The sequence below is a fragment of the Diadema antillarum genome, unplaced genomic scaffold, assembly GCF_040938485.1.
Source record: "Diadema antillarum isolate AM-2024a unplaced genomic scaffold, OU_Dant_1.0 scf00000168, whole genome shotgun sequence".
Lineage (NCBI taxonomy): Eukaryota > Metazoa > Echinodermata > Echinoidea > Diadematoida > Diadematidae > Diadema > Diadema antillarum.
The window spans coordinates 842,039-860,069 of NW_027271057.1; the positions used below are offsets into that span (position 1 = coordinate 842,039).

Below are 18,031 nucleotides of genomic sequence, written 5' to 3' on the forward strand. Positions count from 1 at the left end.
TTGACTCCGCACTGGAGTCGGACGCTTCCAAGCATGCCTGCACCAGTGGAAACTTTCAGAGACAGACAGATGCGACTGCGCGGAAACACAGACGGGCAGATCACCGGGTGGAGGACTGCACCACCCTTCGCCTGGCGGGAGGATGGACTGCCCTCTGCAGCCTCACCCCTGCTGCCAGGTCCTGGCTGAAGGACGCAGCCTTCATTGCATAGGACACAAGTTGACAGATCAGATAGACCACAAGCAAGAATCAAATGCCGGGGGAACAATCGTCGGCGGAGCAAATGTCGGCGAAGCATTTCTCATGGAACCAAACAATGAAATGTACAGTGTGTAATGCTGCCCCAAGTGTTAGTTACAACCTTATTGACAGATCATTCTTATCACCTTATACCATGTAACTTTGATTCATTGATTGTGGGTATGCACACACGCACATCCACCCACCCCACACACACTCACACACACTTACCCCCTTTCCATACACATGCGCAAACATGCACACACTCTCAAATACATAATTCAAGTTTCAATATTGATTTTGTTCCTTGTGCAATATATTACTTTTGTGATCAAATATAGAGTATATCATATGGATTATTCTTATAATTACATCTTTTATAATTATATTTTTTATGCTTTCGTCATTGATTCAGTTTACTTTTGATTGTTTTGAGCGTATTATATACACTTGATATTGTCTTTTTCAATAGTGATTACATTAATGTTTATCATAGAAATATGTGCAATTATGCCATCAGCTAAAGTGTCTTTTTAAGTTTTTTAAGTTTAAATTTAAGTTTAAGTTTAAGTTTAAATTGTTGATCTTGGGAGTATATAGATAGAAATGTAATGAGTAATTTGTAATTTGATGATTGAATTATGTTTATATTATTTTTCTATTGTTTATCATTAATAGTAATAATTATTTTAGTAGTAATTTTTTGTATATTTTAAGCTTTTCAATGTTTAAATTTAAGTTAATATTTTCAGTTTCAATTAAGTGTATTTTGTAGGAGATTCAATTTTCTTGTTGTTTTATATGAATTAACAATCATGATTGTATCTTTTATCTTTGTAAACATGTGCAATTCAGCCACTGGCTGCGATACAAGACTGAATAAAACCTTTATTGAATTGAATTGAACTGAATTGAATTGAGAACTACACCAATCTCAATATGCGATAATAATAAGCACTACCATTTTGTTGTCTACCTGACATGAGATCTATGTGATTGTATGTTACTGTTGTGAACGTGCGTTTTATATACAACAAAAAAGTTGTAAATAAAATATTACGGTAACAAAGTCGTTATATCACTTTTCTAAATATGCGATATCGAGAGTTTCTTCAAAGAAATAATTAATGTAGTTTAGTTGGAATTTTTTATATAAATTTCCGTCGAAATAAGTTTCCCATGATATGGCGAAGCAAAGAAGTAAATTGTCATAGCTCCAAGGATGTACGGTTTTGAATAGGCAATAACAAGAGATTATATCCATTTGATAAATCATTGCATTAACGTGCCGAATTAACATTTCCGGGCAACTTTGAGATTTGATAACAGACAACTGTCTTTCCATGTCCGGATTCGGAGGTTTCTTGCTAGACGTATTTTTAGTCGACTTCCACACCGTCGCACCCTCTATTGACCGGCAATCAAAGTGTGCGTTTATCAACTCCTTTTCTCGACAGAAACAGGTTATCCAAACAGCTTTCAAGGAATTTTTACGAGTTGATAGACGCAAAGCTGTTTTGAAAGCCCTTTAGGAAAGCCTTTACGAGTGGGTGCGTTTATCAACTCTCCTTTCTCGGCAGAAACAGGTTATCCAAACAGCTTTCAAGGAATTTTTACGAGTTGATAAACGCAAAGCTGTTTTGAAAGCCCTTTAGGAAAGCCTTTTCGAAAGCCCCAAATATATGGCTATCCAAACAGGTTTCCTAAACAGGTTTTCAGAAACCTGTTTGTAAAAGCCTTTTGGAAGTTGATAAACGCAAAGCTGTTTTGAAACGGCTTTGTAGTCTTGTACTTCAGTTACGAACAATGCACGCCTTATGACCTCTTCTCCTCGGGTCGAATTGCGCAATGCAGCTGTGTAGTGACAGGCCAGTTAAAAAATTGTGTTCGCGAAGAGATTTGATAAACGCAACTATTTTGAAAGCTGTTTCTAAAGGGCTTTGGAAAGGGCTATCGAAATCCGTTTGAACAGGGGAAAGTTGATAAACGCAGCAAAAGTCTCATGCCGCCACTCAGAAATATTTGAAGTATGTGCTAAACTGGAGCTGCCTCACAGTTGACAATTGATTCATGTGGTATTGCATCATGACTCGTCACTCTCAAAGGAAGATATGTCTTTATAATGGTAATTGCTTTTCGCCGTCCCTTCTTCGAAAACAAGCGGTACATTAATAGTACAGGCAGTCAGGGCTTTGGAAAGGGCTCTCGAAAGGGCTATGGAAAGGGTTTTCGAAAGGGCTATCGAAAGGGCTATCGAAAGCTATGGAGGATACTTTGTTTACATCAAAGGGTGTAGAGAAGTTGCTTTGTGGTTTGAAGATATACAAGGCCCCTGGACCGGATGGTATAACTCCACGAGTCTTGAAGCTGCTGGCAAAAACTCTGGCTCCAATTCTTTGCAATATATTCCGGTTGTCATATGAATTAAGTGAAATACCAAATGATTGGCGTGAAGCAAATGTTGTACCAGTCTACAAGAAAGGTAATCGATCTATTCCTGTTAACTACCGCTCCATTTCGCTGACATGTGTTTACTGCAAACTAATGGAACAGCAAAATTATGAAGCACGGGGACGAAAATAACATCATTTTTCCCCTGCAATATGGCTTCCGTAAGAACATGTCATGTGAACAACAATTACTTGGTTTCACAAGCGATTTACACAGGAACTTGGATGCAGGACGTCAAACGGATTTTATAATCATGGATTTCTCAAAAGCTTTTGACAAGGTTGGACATGAGCGGCTTTTACGTAAACTGGACTACTACGGTATCAGGGGGAAAAATCTGAAATGGATTCAAAGTTTTCTCAATGGAAGAAGTCAGAGGGTCGTTTTGGATGGTATTAAATCTTCTCCAGTAGCGGTAGGATCTGGAGTGCCTCAAGGGTCGGTTCTTGGACCTTGCCTCTTTCTGCTTTACATCAATGACTTGCCTGATGGTCTCGCGTCAAAGGTTCGCCTTTTTGCCGATGATGCAATTTCCTACATGACCATCGACAATCAACATCATACGCAAAATCTTCAAGAGGACCTAAACGAAATTGGTGACTGGGCGAAAAAATGGATGATGGATTTGAACACAGATAAGTGTAAGGTTTTGACAATATCCAGGAAAAGAAGAAAGGTGCGTAACGTGTATCATCTAAATAACGCCCCTCTTGAATCTGTTGAATCCGTGAAGTACTTGGGTGTAACCATCACTTCTGATTTGAAGTGGACCCAACACATCAACAATACTGCCAATAAAGCCAATAACGTGCTTGCATTTCTAAAACGCAATCTTCGCATAAAATCTTCTGATGTTAAAGCCACAGCTTACAAAACAATTGTTGAGTATGCTTCCACAGTTTGGGACCCATCTACCAAGAACCTAATCCAGCAAGTGGAAATGGTCAAGAGAAGAGCTGCGCGATTCACTTTAAATCGCTACCTTAACACCTCGAGTGTCACCAAAATGCTACAAGTATGGTAGGTGTTCAACACACCAACCGGGTCTATATCAACCGACCGCGCACTATAATGGCATTGCGCGTACAGAAAGAAAATGTACGCATGGGACTACGCGCAACGGTGTTCGATTCTTCACTGGGCTACGATACCGAGTAAAATGAGGCGAAAACAAATAAGTATTCCCTCTAAATTAACGAAATATAGCAAAATCGAATAAGATTTATCGTGTAACTACATATAACTAGGCCGGCAGTGGCCTACCTTTGCTGACTCGTTGTTAGATGTAACCTGTTAGAGTATCCTTCCGTAATAAATTTGACGATTTTGACCGCAAAATTGTCACCGCCGCTTGTACGATCGTGCACACGTACACGTTACACATACACATGACATAATTGTCACCCGCTACGACCGTACGAGTTGAAGCAGAAACGAGAAATGAACGTGAAAAAACAAACCGACTCATCTAATTTATTTCAATTACGATGAAAAGTTTCCTAATGAAAATCAATTCAAATTCATCAAACAGTCCTTCAAAAGTAATATCGAAGGATTGAAACTATATTCAAATATTATTGGGAAAAAAATGATGGCTAGAAAAAAAACAGCGGCCTGTCGAAAAAACGCATTTAAGTGCCCTATAATACGTATTGTCAGGGTGGTCGGTTGAATGAACAGGGCAACTGACTGCGGAAAAAATGACACCCCACGCGTTCGAAGCCGCCATCTAAGGCGCGTACCTCCGATCGCATTTTCAGTGCGCGCTTGTGAATCCGGAGTATTTTCTCCACACGTGAGTAAAATTTCAGGCAAATTGTGAGATTTTTCACGTTTCTATTGATAGAAAAACGTTAGGTGGCCGGTGTTATGAACACCCAACCATACTTGATTGGACCACTCTGGAACAGCGCAGAGAAAATGACAGGCTAATTCTGATGTACAAATTACACAATAATCTTACTCCTCTTTCAGCACAGGACTATATTATCAAACAGGCTACTCATTTGACGAGAGCCTCGCAACCACACTCCTATCAGGTACCATATTCGAGAACTGAATCGCATCGCCATTCGTTCTTCCCAAGAACTGTAAGGAACTGGAATTCCCTGTTATCAGAAATTGTTTCAGCGCCATCTGTGGGATCATTTCGAAACCGTCTAACGGCTGATCACAGTGGCTAGTTATTTTCGTCAAATTTTCTATGTGCTTGTAAATATCTGTAAATAAATTGTATTATAATGTAAATAGCACCAGTCTGCAAGACTCTTCAGTCTATTGAAGGAGGCAGACTTAATCAGAAGAAGAAGAAGAAGCCGTTTAAACAGGGGAAAGTTGATAAACGCAGCCAAAGACGCTTAACTGCAAAGACAGAAAAGTGCGCGCTAATCCTGTACAAAACAAATGGACAGCGCGCGGTCCTCAAGCGTATTACGCACGTCACCTGAGACCACTCGAAGACAGCGCGTCTCAGGTGATGGGCGCCCTTGCCTGAAGCCCGCCGCACACTACACGATTTTGCCCCGATTCACCGGTCTTAAGACCTTAAGACTAGAAGTGTGACGTCACAGTCTTGCCATTTTCTAGTCGTACGACTGGGTCTTAGCGCCAGTCGTAGAGATTTGACATGTTGAATCTCTACGACCAGTCGTGAGCTTTCAGCCATTCACAATGCAGTAAAATGCAAGCGCACGCAATGCGCACTGCGCGCGCTTTACAGTCGGGTCGTATAGTGTGCGGTGTCCGGTCGTACGACTGGTCTTAAGACCCAGCTTGGCTTAAGACTTTAAGACCAGTCTGATCGTGTAGTGTGCGGTGGCCTTGAGACGTGCTGTCTTTGAAGTTGTTGTTTATGAAGTGTCTTTGATTGTTTTTAAATCATGTTGTTGCCAAATTGTTACCTCCACGAAATAATTCTTATTACTTTAAAATCTCGTTCTTCAAAATAATCCCCTTAATCGAAAAAAAGCTACGACTATGATTTTTAAACCTTTTTCAGATAATAAAAATGCCACTTCCTTTGGAAATGAATGATGTTTCTAGGCGTACTGAGTTTGTACTTAGCTCTCTTTTGTATCGTCATGTAGGGTAGCCATTTTGCGTCCATTTTTATCGCGCGCCTTCTTATCTTGTTATCTACTATCTTTGCTGGCAATCAAGGACTGATTTACGCTAAAAATACGTCGCCTGGCCGCTAGACTACTTTGAAACGAGTGAGGTGCCTAACCAGCTAAGAAAAGCGAAAGGTCATTTTCTGATATTTACACACGAGTGGCGAAATGGCTTATAGCCAAAAGTTGCCATATTGTATGGATGGGTTTAACGACGCGTGACTGTGCCGTGATAACGCGACTCAAGCCATTGAAGACAAATATGTTTGCATATGTAAAATGTCACGCCAGTTTGCGGTCCATTTACTAATGTGTGATAGTCATTTTGTTTGTTAAAACATTGGATTGAATTAAATTGATCATGTTTATTGCCATCAAAAGCATACAGACGGGTTAAAAGTCCGAAGACCTATAATTTCCGTTTACAAAATACAAATTGTACATAAATACATGAAGATACCTTATACTATGCACACAATATCATTATTAATAAAGAAAGATTCAAATAGTGAAGAATCACTACATAGGGCTACGCACAAACGAACTAGGCACACCAACAACCACATTCATTGTCAATTGCACTGTATATACTCTCTTTACGCATATCTCTCCATCTCTTTCTTCCTTTGTTATTTCTTTTATAAAGTCAGCCTCTCCTTTTAGTCGAAACCAAAGGGACTAGAGACTTACGTGAATTTCAAATAACACAAAATAATCAACACAGGTTTGAATCCATCAAGGGTATTTCTTCAACTAGTGCGAGGTTGACATTACCAGATCCTACTCAACACTAAAAACCTTATATTTTCCTGATATAGTCAGTAGAAACTTTGTCATTTTCCTAGGCGTATTATAGCATGTTTTTGATGCACGCTCATTTCCTCTTGCTGGATGGTTGAAACATTCAAATAATATTAGGTTTTCACGCCATACCGAGATCAACATTCAAAAATGTAATTAGTTCATTCAATTTAAATCCATCAGCATGCAATTTCATGAGTCTCTCAAATAAACATGTAATATGGGCGTTCAAATTAAAAATGTACGCGTAACGCATTCAAATTCCCATCAGTATCGGCGTGAAGACGTTTAAGGAATTAAAATTCAAGATAAGGCAAACATTTACAACATATGGGCAGTATTTTTCGTTGTTACATTCTTCGTAGTTACACGTTTATTTGAATATGCAAATGTATCTTGAAATATGACTTTTGCGTTATAAGAGATAGTATAGGGCCTAAAAGCTCGTATAACTCCCCTTATTAAAACACATACATGTACATTATATTCATACACTACTTTAACACTGCTACATCAGAAGAGTATACATGAATATCTCGAATACGGACAGAATTTGTGGGCGAAGCTTTTGACAACTAGCAAGACTATATCACTGGCGAAACCCTTTGGTGAAACAGGTCTACAGCTGAGCCCGATTGTGGCAACTTATGATATGGACACGGAGAAAGTAGGAATGGAATCAAAATGTAAATTCGATTGAAGACAAAATTTTCAGATATAGCAATTCCTGTAATGTTACGTTGATACTGTAAGGGGGTGATTTTCAATGTGGAAGACAAGATTATACAGACAATACAGTTAATAGACTAAACTGAACAAATGAAACTTCGAAATAAAGATGTAATTGCATAAAGTAATCCAATATATCACAGAGAAAAAAAGAAAGGACCGTAGAAACGCATGGGAACTTCTCATGTTGATTGAATTTGATATTTCAAAGTGCGAAGTTGTATTCCTATAAATGAAACTGAACGTCTATCCAGCTGGCGCGAAATTGAATGCCAACTTTGAGTCGTTGAACTGAATGAATATCTCTCTAAGCTGAATGAAAAAAAATCTATAAAGAATCACATGAAAGGAAATTAAATGCTGAAAGAATCAAAATGAACCAAAATCGCTTGAATTTGAAAGCCTTTTCATTAATTCGAATGCAAATCTGATGAAACTGGGCGGGAAAACCTTTATTATACCTACACATATGAACTTGGATTAAGAAGTTTACGATGAAAGTTCTCCAAAATGAGAACATGATAGGTGAATATGCAGCCTGATTTCCTGTCAATAAATACATGACCTATCAAAATCTTACTGTTGTTTTCAGCTTCCTGACACGAGTTGGGTTGCGTCTCGTTCAAAGAGTCATTGTAGGTGGGGCAAATACCGTCGCTCTCTGTCCCGTACTCTTGGTATTGGTAGTTGTTGCTGAGGAAATGGGGCAGGGTGAATATGACCGACCCCATGGCAAGGAAGAGAGATCCAACGCCGACCCAGCGGGGCCTGTGGCGATTCTCCCCGATATATCTGACGTTAAAAAAAATATTGCAAAATGTATATCATTTCAGTTAGTTGATAGTAATCTCCTAAGAGAACAGTCTTGAGATTATGGAGGCGTTCTATGATCCATAAAATTTCTAATACTATTTGTTGGTTGCACCCTGTCGAATTACAAATTATCAGCTTGCATGTAGAGAATTAAACAAGGCATCGTTCCCTAGAACTTTTCTAACATGAGAATCTAGTAATATTTGCATTCATAATCCGATTCCTTTCATCACTTACTATTGAAACACTGGTAAATGATTCGAAAAAGTTTTAATATTGTAAATTATATTTCTTTGATGATTCATATTCAAAGATGCAATATTTGTTATCTCCAAGGTATTGAAGAAATTGTCTTCTAATTTTTTTTTCTGTCTACATTTATACTTTTGCGGCTATAATTTCATGTTCTTGCAACCATTATTGTGATCAGCTTGAGTTATCTATCCAAGTTACATATGAGTGCGGTTAGCATGTTTTTTTCTGGCTTAACTGAAGCTGATATCACATTCATTTACCACTCATTATTCTACAAACATACACACACAAAAAAAAAATGGTTTGAAGAACTTAACGGAATCGAGATAGGAAGTGACATGGCCGGATCGCCTAAAATGGGTAATAAAATGAATTGATTCTGAGAATTTAATAGTTAAGAAGCACGAAAAGTTTCGTCCCGCGTTCCTCTTTGAAGAACAGAAAAAAAAAATGTATTCCTGCCAATAGATGTTCTGGTTATCGCTCAGCAAATATTACAAACTCACCAATTTGATGGCAGCTAATAATGTGTATGTGAAAATAAATGATAGTCAGCCTTAAAAGTTGTGTAAGTATGGTTACCTCGTCCGACGACCATATTTAAGGACGAAACTGAAACGTATCACTTTGCCTTGTGCAAACGTTTGAGCCCGCTCATAAACATGTGTGTCCTCTTTACGTGCTAGGATGTTGTTTCTCGTACAGTAATTTCGAATACAATAGAACGATCGATACATAGAAGACACATTTATAATTTATCTTTACAACCAGCGTCCTCGCAAAAAAAAATGAAGTACGCGTAGCGGAAAATTGTCAGATAGCTTGAAATATTTACGCATGGCTGTTCAAAAGTACGCGTGGTCGGGTTGTCAGGGGAAGAAACGGCGCTCAGCACCGACATGCGCGTGCGCGAGAAGCATGCAAAGAGAAAGGGACAAAACTGGTGCGACGTGGCGCTATCGACGCTGCTTTATAGCGTTACAACTTCGTCGCTAATAAATTGAATTTTACTAAAAGTGTCCGAAATCATCCCTCCGTCTATAACATCATTGTATATATACTTATTACGCAACTAAAATGTATGGTTGTATCGCATTTTATTACATCTTTTTTTGTTTGTTTCATGATGACGCCATTTTCAAGACATAATAGGGAACGAAAATGAAGAAGAGGAAGAAGAAAAATAGTGAAAATCGCGAAGCCGCATTGCACTATCAACGTTGAATTTAGCTTAACTTTGTGTGACTGTGAAATGACTTTAGTTGTCCGGATATCTTTTTACGACATGATTGTCGATATCTATTACGTAACTAAAGTATATGTTTGCATTCCATTTTATCCTTTCTATGCGTTTTTGTTTTAATTTCAAGAATTGCGCAATTTAGTAGAGAAAATAGCAAGTCAAAGATTAAACGAAGAATATGCCGGTGCTGCAGTGGAACTAATGGGAGCGGTATCACACTATATCAACGCTGCGTTTAACTAAACTTTACGCCCATGAAAGTGTGACTGAAAGTGTCCGAAATTATATTTTCTTTTATGCCAATATAGTGGATACTTTTATTAAAGTGTGGGTTTGCATCGTTTTTTATACTTTCTTTTGCGTTTCTGTGTTTTTATGTATCAAGGATCACATTATTTAGAAAAAAAAATAAGCAAAGAAAAAAATATTGGTACAACTAACGGAGTGGCATCGCACTACAACGGTGCAATTAGCTTAGCTTTGCGTCACTGAAAATGTGACCTAAAATCTCCGAAATTATTTTGTTTTTTTAATGACAAAATAGTGGATACTTATCACTTAATAAGGTGTGGGTTTGCATCACATTTTACACTATCTATTGCGCTTGTTTTGAAGGATTACACTGATTTAAAGAAAAAAAGAAAATATTGGTGCAACTGTAACGTCATCCCGCTATCAAAGCTACGATTACCTTAATCTTTACTTTGCGTCTCTGAAAACGTGACTTAAAGTCACCGAAATTATCTTTTCTCTTAACAGAATATTGTTGATACTTATCACGTATAATACAGTGCCGGTTTGCATCGCTTTTCATCCTTTATTTTTGCGTTTCTTTTTTTATTTCAAATCTCGCAATATTAAGAAAAAAATAAGCAAAGAAGAAAGTAAACAAAAAAAGAAAAGGAAGAAAATATTGGTGCAACTATAGTTGCACCAATATTTTCTTCCTTTTCTTTTTTTTTTTACTTTCAAAGCTGCTTTTATAGCTGAAAATGTTACTTTCATACAGTGTCCGAAATTATATTTTCTTTTATGACATAATTGTTGTTATTCATCATGTAACTAAAGTGAAGGTTTGCATCGCATTATTTCCTTTCGTCTGATTTTTTCTTCTTCAAAATCAAAAAAATCAAAAAAAAATATGACGTAAAAGAAAAATATAGTGCAATTGTAGTAACGAAGCGGCATCTATGCTCTATCAACGCTGCATCTAGTTTAACTTTACGTCTCTGTAAAGTGATTTAAAGTGTCCGAAATTATCTTTTCTTTTATGACATGATTGTTGATATTTATTTAACAGCGTATCTTTGCATCGCATTTATAGGGGCCTATAAATTCTTTTGCGTTTTTTTTTTGTATCAGGAATCGCACAAATTTAGAAGAACAAATAGCAGCAAGAGGAAAGATTAAAAGAAGAAAGTATTAGTGGAACGAACTAAGAGCAGTTAGCGGCATCGCACAGTCAACGCTTTGTGTCGCTGAAAATGTGACCTAAAAGTCTCCGAATTCATCTTTATACTTTTATGACAATATTGTGGATACTTATTACTCGACAAAGTGCGGGTTTTCATCGCTTTTTATGCTTTCTTTTGCGTTTTTCTATTTCAAGGATTACATTGATTTGAAGAAAAAAAAAATGTTGGTGCAACTATAACAAAGCGGCATCCTGCTATCAAAGCTGCATTTAGTTTTACTTTGGGTCGCTGAAATTGTGACTTAGAGTCTTTGCTAATTTTTTTTATATCAAGAATCGCGCAATTAAGAAGAAAAAATAGGCAAGAAATAAAGATTGAAAAGAAGAAAGTATTGATGGAACAAACTGAGCGCAGAGTCAGCGGCATAGCACTATCAGCGATTTGTGTCATGTGATTGTGAAATAAGTGTCCGAAATTATCTTTCCGTATATAATTGTTGATACTTATTAGGTAATAATGTGTAGATTTGCATCACATTCTATCCTTTCGTTATTTTCCACATATACTTCAAAGATCATGTAATTAAGAAGAATATGGAAAGAAAAGGAAGAAGAGGCACATAAAAAATAGAAATGTCGCTATGTGACTGGTATGCCTCCGCCATAATGCATGGTTCTCCTAATAGGTCTATTGTTCAATGTCTTGACAAGGTGTCATGACAGTTTCACATAATTGGCAAGATATTAAAATGGCAGGTTTGTCACAAATGTGTTGAATGTTCAGTTTCATTGAACCAGGTTTAATTTAATATTATTTAAGAGTGTAGGTATTTGGGATTTGAGGATTTTTACTTGACTTTTGACCCTTTCATAAGTTTAAGGAAGAAGCGAAATTTAGCACTTTCACTTAACCTTTAACCTCATGGTAAAAAAAAAATCCAAGGGAATCTCTGTTGGGTAATACATGCATACACTAAGTTTCAAGAAAAATCCTGCGGGCATTGCATAGATAAGAGGGAAACAGTGAAATTTTGAGTTGACCTTGACCTTTGATCCCCTGATCTTTGACCCATGACCCCTACATTCCCCAGATAATCACTGCCAGTCAGTGCATGCATAAGTGCCATGAAGATGCCTTGAACCATTTGTGAGATATGGAGAAAAAAGTGACATTTGAACATTTTCACTTGACCTTTGACCTCACGACCCGAAACTCTCTCCGGAGAATCTTTATTTGGTAGTTCATGTATACACAAAGTTTCAAGAAAATACCTTCAGGAAATTGCATAGATACGGGGAAATAGTGAAATTTTGTACGTTTGACCTTCGACCTAGTAGGCACATCTTCGCCCACTTATACATATACATGCCAAGTTTCATTAGAATACCTCAAACTTTTTTTTTCAGTTACGCTGTCCACAAAATTGATTACGGACGGCCAAAGACGGACGGATGGAAGGACGGAAGGACGGATGGGCGGACGGACGGACGGACGCACAACCCGAAAAAATAATGCCTCTGGCGACACTTCTTGGCGGAAGCATAAGAATAGTGTAACTGTAAACGAAGCGGAATCTGCAACTATCAACGCTGCACATGCGTCAAATGTGAAATGTGAATAATGTATTTTCTTTTATGACATAATATTGATTGTTGATACTTATCACGTAACTAAAAGTGTAGGTTTGTATCGCATTCTATCCTTTCGTTTGATTTTTCTAAACCCTAAAGATCACGCTATTTAGAAGAAATTTAAAAAAAAAGACTAGAAATGTCGCTAAGGCGACTGGTATGCCTCCGCCATAATGCATGATTCTCCTAATAGGTCTATAGTACATATGGACAATGTGTGATTACACTTTCACAAAATTGGCAAATATATTAAAATGACATGTTGGTCTAAAATGTGTTGAATGTTCACCTTCCTTAACCTAGGTTTAATTAGATAAATAGGAGAGCATTTATTTGGGGATTTAAGGACTTTGACTTGACTTTGCCCATTCATAAGTTTATGCATTGAGTAATTTTCAAGGTATGGAGAAAAAAAGTGCAATTTCTGTATTGAAAAGTACATTGTTACCATTTTCATCTGGCCTTTGACCCTAAAATTCATAGGAAAATGACTGTCAGGCAGAACATGCATAAATATGTAAAAAGTTTCAAGATAACTAGAGCCACTTCATAGATATGGAGGAAAAAAGTTACTTCAGCACTTTCCCTTGATCTTTGACCTTTTGACCATTGAGGCAAAAAAGAAAAAAGAAAAAAAAGTTTCCAGAGAATCTCTATTAGGTTATACATGCATACACCAAGTTAAAAAAAATCCTGCTGGCGTTGCATAAATATGAGGGAAATACTGGTTGTAGTAAAATTTTGAAGCATTGCCCTTGACCTTTGACCCCTGACCTTTGACCCCATGAACCCTAAATTCTCTAGATAATCACTGCCAGTCAGTACATGTATATATACTATGTTCCATGAAGATACCGTGAACAACTTCCAAGTTACGGAGAAAAAAAAGTGAAGTTTTGATATTTTTACTTGACCTTTGACCTTTGACCACATGACCCCAAACTTTCACCAGATAATTTCAATTTGGTATTACATGTATAAACTAAGTTTCAAGAAAATATTTTTAGGCATTACATAGATATGGTGGAAATAGTGAAATTTTATGTATTTGACCTTGATCTTTTGACCTTTGACCTTAAGCATGTGCATCCAAAAGTTGATAGGCACAACTTCACCCCCTAATACACATACCTGCCAAGTTTCATTAGGATACCTCAAATGTTTTTGTAGTTACCCTGTCCACAAAATTCATTACGGACGGACGGAAGGACGGACGGACGGACGGACGGAAGGACGGGAGGACGGACGGACAACCCGAAAACATAATGCCTCCGGCACCACTTCGTGGCGGAGGCATAAAAAAGAGGAAGAAAAAGAAAATAATGGTATACAAATGGAGCGGCGTCGCACTATCAACGCATTTGCGTTTAGCTTATCATTGCGTCGCTGAAAGGGAAAGAAAACAACAGGAGATAAACTTGTCGTCATGGAAAGAAAATGAAGAAAAGGAAGAAGGAAAAAAATGGTGCGACTATTACGAAACAACATCGCACTATTGACGCTGCATTTGAATTAATTGTGAAATTTGACGTATTAAGTCTATGAAATAGCTTATCGCGTAAATAACTTCACGCATTGCAGACACTTCACTTGATCCAGCAAAATATCTGCGCACTTTAGGCCAAATATAAATTGAAACCGGGAGGTGGGAGGTAGGAAGATTCTCTTCCCTCCTCTCTGATTCCATCCACAAACATAACCTTATATAACCCTATGTACTTAATCCTAAACCTCTCATCAAACTAAACCTCTAGGCCCGAATTCACGAAGGTGGTACAAATGAAACCATGGTTTAAACTATGGACAAAAACCATTGAGCGCCAAGTGTCGCACGAAATATTTCGTTACGAAATTTGTCATTTCGTCAACAAAATGACCGTTTCGTTAACGAAATTATCATTTCGTGGACGAAATGTTCATTTAGTTACAAAATGTTGTCATTTCGTTATAAAATAATCATTTCATCGACAAAGTGACTGATTTCGTAACGAAATATTCCATGCGACACTTGGCGCTCCATGGTTTTTGTCCATGGTTTAAACCATGTTTTCATTTGTACCACCTTCGTAAATTCGGGCCATAAAGTCGTATCACAACCATAACCAAATGTCCTTGGAATGAAGATCGGAGCAATTGCAGCAAACCAAGAGTAAATAACGCGTCACGTAGAAGAGGAAAAAGGAAAAAAAAATGCAACTATGTAGCGCTTATGATTAGATTATAGCGATTGCAGTTGTGTGAAATAAAAATTCATCAAAGCTCTGGTGCATATTTTGGTGTGGAACATTAAGAAATTTTTCAATCAAATGAGTAAGAAGATACGTCGGTGCAAAAATAAAGGAAGTCTTTAACTATTGCGTGATTAAATGTTCATGTGTTGATGTGCACTGCAAGTGAAAAGAGCTCGCACCTTGTTTCCCGTGTACCGTGGAAACTCGATATAGATGGTCTAGATCTAGGCCTAAAGAGTCTGGTACAACAAAAACACTTCATATAACAAACTATTTTCTCTGGTCCCAGTGAATTCATTTCTTTTGTTTTATATTGTTTATTGTCTTGGTCCCAAGGATCTCGTCATACCGAGTTTCCACTGTGTTCATTTTTATTCGCGTGGCGTTCGGTACTGCGAACTTCGGCTACGGCGTACCTTACTGTTTCATCTCCTTCGTTTCTCATACATTTCATCTAGTACGATTTCTTTAGTTTAATATCACTTTATTCGTTCCCTTTATATTTCAAAGTAATTCTTTCAAGTGTCTCACACTGTACATCCCTTTTCGTGATTTAACCGCTTTGCTGCAGTATTTTCGAAGGAAGTTTGATCCCAGTCACTTCGGTGTGCTGGTGGTTGTGTTTCTAAATGTTAATAGGAAAAGGACAAAAATAAATGATCCTGAGTGATGGTGATGATAATTACCGATGCTGGTGTAAAAGAGAGCTTGCTGTGAATGCTGAGTATACGTGTTAGTCCTTCGTCTCATTCCATGCCTCCCTCTTTTACTCTTCCTTCCCCTCCCGTGAATGATGAAAAAAAGAAATACATCTAACATTTAGTTACATTTCTTCCATCTAGTTATTACGGAAACTTTAAAGTGCCATTCGATTTGGAGACTTGGCGAGATAATTTATCTTGTCAAGTCAACATAATAGCTCTATCATGTCGACTTATCAACTTTATAAGTTGACATGGAGACAAAAATTATCATAAGTAGATTTCTAAAAATTTAAATGTCGTCATGGCAACATAACATATCTTGCCAAGTCACATCTAAAAAGTTACATGTCGTCATGGCGAGATAAGGTATCTTGCCAAGTCGACATCTAAAAAGTTACATGTCATCATGGTGACATAATGTATCTTGCCAAGTCGACATCTAAAAAGGTACATGTCATCATGGTGACATAGTGTATCTTGCCAAGTCGACATCTAAAAAGTTACATGTCGTCATGGTGAGATAAGGTATCTTGCCAAGTCAACATTGAAAAAAGCTACATGTCGTCATGGTGACATAATGTATCTTGCCAAGTCGACATCTAAAAAGTTACATGTCATCATGGTGCATAAGGTATCTTGCCAAGTCGACATCTGAAAAGTTACATGTCATCATGGTGACATAAGTTATCTATCCTAGCTGAATAAATTTGCATGAATTTGCATAATTAATGAATTTCACTATTTCGTGTAGAAGTTTGGAAGCCCTCACCAAGCCTATCAGATAAAACAATCAAAATAAAAATCGGCCATTTTCTAACATCTGAGCACACACGGACAGACGCACGGACGCATGGACGGACACACACACACACGCATTCACTTGTTATATTTGATGGTTTTAATTTCATTTTTTGGTAAAATATATACCATGGTAATGGTATTAATTTTGATCATCTTCCTCCTCATCTTCTCTCACCCTTTTTATGGGTCCTGATCAAGCAAGAATCACAAGGATTGTGTGGGGTATGCTGTGATAGAAAGAAAGACAGCTTTTTCATTCCATGTGGGCACACACTCTGCCTTCCATGCAGCACATTCCTTGAAGAGAATGAAGGAAGAGATTGTCTATTCGCAGTTTGTATCATTAGCTACCTTAGACCCTTAGTTTGTGTCTGAAAGGGGTGAATTAATGCATAATGATCTCCCAGTTCATGCCTATGTGGCAGTCCTCGATAAAAGGGGAATTCCACCCAAGTCAGTCCAGTGTTTCTACAGTGTGTTCCTAAAAAAGGGAAACCAAACCTCAAAGGTAAATTATATCACAAATGCATAGGTTTTTTTTTTTGTAATTTGTGTGCTGGATTAAAAAGTAGCTCATTAAGTTAAATTTGACATCTTGCTTGCGTCAACATTGCCATGAGTTTTGTTACAGATCGAGTAAGGTTTCTTTGAAGGAACCAAGTTTCAAAGAACCCCAACTCTCTAACTCATGTCAACGTTGACGCAAGCACGGTGTCAAATTAAAGCTGGAGAGCTACTTTTTACTCCATTATACAAATTACAAGAAAAAAAAAAACTATGTATTGTTCAGTTGACTTTTGAACTTGCCTTTCCTTTTTAGGAACACACTGTATGGAAGACGATGAATTAAAAAAAGATAATTGATCCAATCATGAGTGAATAAGGAAACTACATTCGTTAACATTAACTAGCATTTCATTGTCAGTTATGCAAAATGGCAATGCTGATGAAATCACGGAATTTTTAGGAGTAGTTCTCTATTTACATTTTACACAAAATTTCTCATTTTCCAGAGTATGTATTTTCACATCTTAAACTCTGAGTATATTTAGAACAGTTGTCACTCTTTGTCAAACAACTCCTTAGAGTACAGGGTAGAAAAAATGTAGGTTTCAAGAAAATTTAGAAAATGGGAAATTCTTATGTACAGAGAATGCAATGGAGACTTGATGACCCATGCACCATGACGACATGTAATTTTTTGTAAGTCAACTTGGCAAAATACCTTATGTCACCATGACATGTAACTTTTTAGATGCCGACTTGGCAAGATACCTCATGTCATCATGACGACATGTAACTTTTTAGTACGGAAGCTTTAAAGTGCCATTCGACTTGGAGACTTGGCGAGATAATTTATCTTGTCAAGGCAATATAATAGCTCTATCATGTCGACTTATCAACTTTATAAGTTGACATGGAGACAAAAATTATCATGTCAAGTCGATTTCTAAAATACGGAAGCTTTAAAGTGCCATTCGACTTGGAGACTTGGCGAGATAATTTATCTTGTCAAGTCAACATAATAGCTCTATCATGTTGACTTATCAACTTTATAAGTTGACATGGAGACAAAAATTATCATGTCAAGTCGACATCTAAAAAG

The 18,031-nt window shown here is 37.4% G+C and overlaps 1 protein-coding gene across 1 annotated transcript in view; it reads right to left on the reverse strand.

Moving 5' to 3' along the window:
- The window catches only part of LOC139722647 (solute carrier organic anion transporter family member 4A1-like), a 246,016-nt gene that overhangs the window by 174,728 nt on the left and 53,257 nt on the right, over positions 1 to 18,031 (reverse strand). The window contains exon 3 of the mRNA XM_071633940.1: positions 7,913 to 8,124. Within this exon, the coding sequence (XP_071490041.1) occupies positions 7,913 to 8,124 (212 nt within the window). The remainder of the gene's footprint in view (positions 1 to 7,912; positions 8,125 to 18,031) is intronic.